The sequence below is a fragment of the Chelonoidis abingdonii genome, unplaced genomic scaffold (genome assembly GCF_003597395.2).
Source record: "Chelonoidis abingdonii isolate Lonesome George unplaced genomic scaffold, CheloAbing_2.0 scaffold0656, whole genome shotgun sequence".
Taxonomy (NCBI): Eukaryota; Metazoa; Chordata; order Testudines; family Testudinidae; genus Chelonoidis; species Chelonoidis abingdonii.
Window position 1 is genome coordinate 10,440 of NW_027424917.1, and position 3,192 is coordinate 13,631.

Here is a 3,192-nt window from a genome sequence, read left to right on the forward strand (position 1 = left end):
CTGCTAAAAAGATGGTACATACTCATGCAAGCAGAACAGCCCTGGCTCAAGTGTTTCTCCATGTCACCTTGGAGGACCCCACCCCAAGCAAGGCAGACACAGCCCTGGTGCAAGGGTTTTCTCTCATGTCACCTTTGGGGACCCTCACCCAGTAGCAGACAAACCCTGGCGCAGGGTTCTCCCATGTCACCTTTGGGGGACCGCCACCCCAGCACGACGACGACGACAGAGGTGGAGGTGGAGGTGGAGGTGGAGGTGGAGGTGGAATCTGTATCTGAATCTGATGATATGGGCCCTGCTTGAGAGCCTGACACACCAATTGTACTCTCTTCTTCTCTCTCCACTCTTAAATAGCAGAGCTAATTTTGCTTCCATTAAAGGTCTAGCTAGAAGCTGCTGAGCTGAATTCACTTTGGACCAATGGTGCATGGGCACTGGGGCTCCCCTACTACAAGCAGAAATCACTAAAAGTTGTGATCACTGAGCGTGTGTGTGTTAACTAGTAGAGGAGTCCGAAGCAGCTGGCAGAGCAGAGCAATTTGTGGGATGGTTGGAGCAGCCCATGTGATGGTGAGTGGGGCAGAGCGGAGAAGTTTGTGGGACGGTGGGAGCGGCTCATGGGATGGCTGGTGGAGTGAAGTGGCTTGTGGTAAAGGCTGCAGCAGAACCCCATGGAGAGGTGGGGCAGTTGGCATTGGACCATGTAAGGTGCCCCTTAACACCCCATGTGCCCCTTTCTCCCTCTGCCCCATTTCCACCCAGTTGGGGGTGGGGTGTAGAACTCTGCAGATAAACTTTTGAACTCTGGGACAGCACTGACCAAGGACAGAGACTTTTGGGTTGTTGGACTTTGGGGTGATTGGACTTAAGAACCTGAGGGGAAAAGGACACTGCCAAACTAGCTTGGAGGTGGGTCTTTTGCTCATGGTTTGTGTTACAATCCTGTTTGTGGTGTTTCCACAATGTAATGCCGCATTGTTTCCCTCCTTTATTAAAAGGATTTTGCTACACTCAGACTCTGTACTTGCGAAAGGGGGAGTATTGACTCCTAGAGGTGCCCAAGGAGGGGGTGGTGTGTAATTGTCCTAGGTCACTGGGTGGGGGCTCGAGCCAGTTTTGCATTGCGTTATTGAAATGGAACCTCTGGATACTGAACCCGGCCCTTGTTGCTACCAACTCAGAGGGGCAGAAGGGTTACATCACAACTTCACCAGGTCCCTTGTCAGCCATGGCCTGCCCCCATGTCTCCCATGGGTCCCCAACCTCCTCCCATGGGGCTAGGAGTGGTTCTCTGGCCTCTGGTTTCACCGCCCCAGGAAGTGGGGCAAGTAGGGGGACATAGTCTGATACAGGCTTTTCCCCTCTGACTGAGATTCTCCACAGACAGCCCGGACCCTAAATCCAGGTTCTCTGCCCCATGACTTCCCCCCAGTGGGTGATGGGGGAAGGGCCCATTCTCTCAGTCATGGTTGTGCATCCCCTGCTCAACCTCGATGAGCTATTCCCTGCCCCATGCCCCACACATCCACCCCAGCCCCATTTATCCATCCCCTCTCTTCCCCCTAAGTCCTACATCTCTCTGCCCTTCCTTTGCCATCTACAACCTACCCTTCCCACAGGCCCTCAATCTGCCCCCCCAAACCATCTCTCCTTTCCCCTACCCCTCACTTCCATCCTCCCCTGCCCAGTGTAAATGCTGAGAACCCCACCCCTGGCCTTTTCCTCTTTAAACCCACCGAGGGCAGAGTCCTCCAGCAGGGAGTGCCACAAGTTATTGCAGAGCAAATGATTCCTTATGGGCTTGAATGTGTGAGGGACAGAAACCCACTGCTTTCCCAGAGCTGGGGAGAGAACCCAGGAGTCCTGGTTCCCAGTCCCCTCCCCCATCCCTGTTTTAGTCCTTTCCAATCCTCATCCTTCATGCCTGCACACTCCCACAGGTGTCAACTGCCAGGACCCCCGCAGAGTCCGCACTCACCCTCCAGCAGGGGCAGCATGAGAACCAGCATCAGAGCGGGCAGCGGGCAGCTGAGAACACCCATGATACCGGCTCCCCCAACTCCAGCCAACTCCTCTGAGGGTTGGGACCAAAGCCCAGACCGGGAAGGCAAAGTCACTGGCTGCAATTTACAGGCTACGCGTCACATTAATAAACTGAGCAATAAAACTGCAAGGCAGGTAACTTCTGAGAGGTGCAGATGGCAGCCCCTCCCCAAGCTGGGATAGAACCCAGGAGTCCTGAATTCCAGCACCCCCCCTCTCCAACCCACTAGGCCCCACTTCTGTCCTGTAGGATTAACAGTATTGAACAGGTGAGCACAGACACACAGTAGATGGCTTTCTGGCTGTGGGGGAAGAACCAACCAAAGTGAGGACACCAGATAGAAGTAGCAAAGGGTCATTGAATAGATCCACCCGGAGATCACACAACTGGAAGCCCCCGGCTGGGATAGCAGAGGGCTGCGGGACAGGACTGAGCAGAGCTCGTGGCTAACATACATGTTCAACTCCATCTGGGTTTAAATATTAAACCTTGTATCTGCTTTGAACAGGAAACCGCTTCAGGCTTAATGGCATGAGAATGAAACCAGGAAATACCCCAATGAATGACCTCTGGGAGGTCTGGTGGGTTAGAACAGGGGGGCTGGGAGCCAGGACTCCTGGGTTCTCTGCCCAGCTCTGTGAGGGGAATGAAGTCTAGTGGGCTAGAGGAGGGGAAGCTGGGAGCCAGGACACCTGGGTTCTCTACCCAGCTCTCAGAAGGGGCGTTCCCTTTGTCACCTTTCACCACCTGCTCTTTATTTTTATAACTCTGTTTACGAAACTGCCGAGGTATCTGTATTTTCTCCCCCCTCAGCTTTCCCTTTCACATTCAGGATTCTGTCCCAAACGCCACTGGAGCCAGGTGCCTCTGAAGAAATGTGGGGCATGAGAGGTCTAAGCTGTCTGCTGGCCATTCGGCTGCTGCCCTTGCTGGAAGGTGAGTGGTTGCCTGGACACCTGGGAAACAGCCCTTAGAATTGAGACCTCATGGGTGGGGAGACAGAGGTTGGGGAGGGAAGACAGGATAGAGGTTATGTGCCAGGAGCCAGGACTCCTGGGTTCTAACCCTGGGTGTGGGAGATGAGTGGCATCTAATGGGTTAGAGCAAGGGGGCTGGGAGCCAGGACTCCTGGGTTCTCTCCCCAGCTC

The 3,192-nt window shown here is 54.3% G+C and overlaps 1 protein-coding gene across 1 annotated transcript in view; it reads right to left on the reverse strand.

Annotated features, from left to right (window-relative positions):
• The window catches only part of LOC116832797 (serine protease 33-like), a 6,134-nt gene extending 4,092 nt beyond the window's left edge, over nucleotides 1-2,042 (reverse strand). Inside the window, exon 1 of the mRNA XM_032793828.1 lies at nucleotides 1,979-2,042. Coding sequence (XP_032649719.1) covers nucleotides 1,979-2,042 — 64 coding nt within the window. The remainder of the gene's footprint in view (nucleotides 1-1,978) is intronic.
• Nucleotides 2,043-3,192: the final 1,150 nt, after the last annotated feature.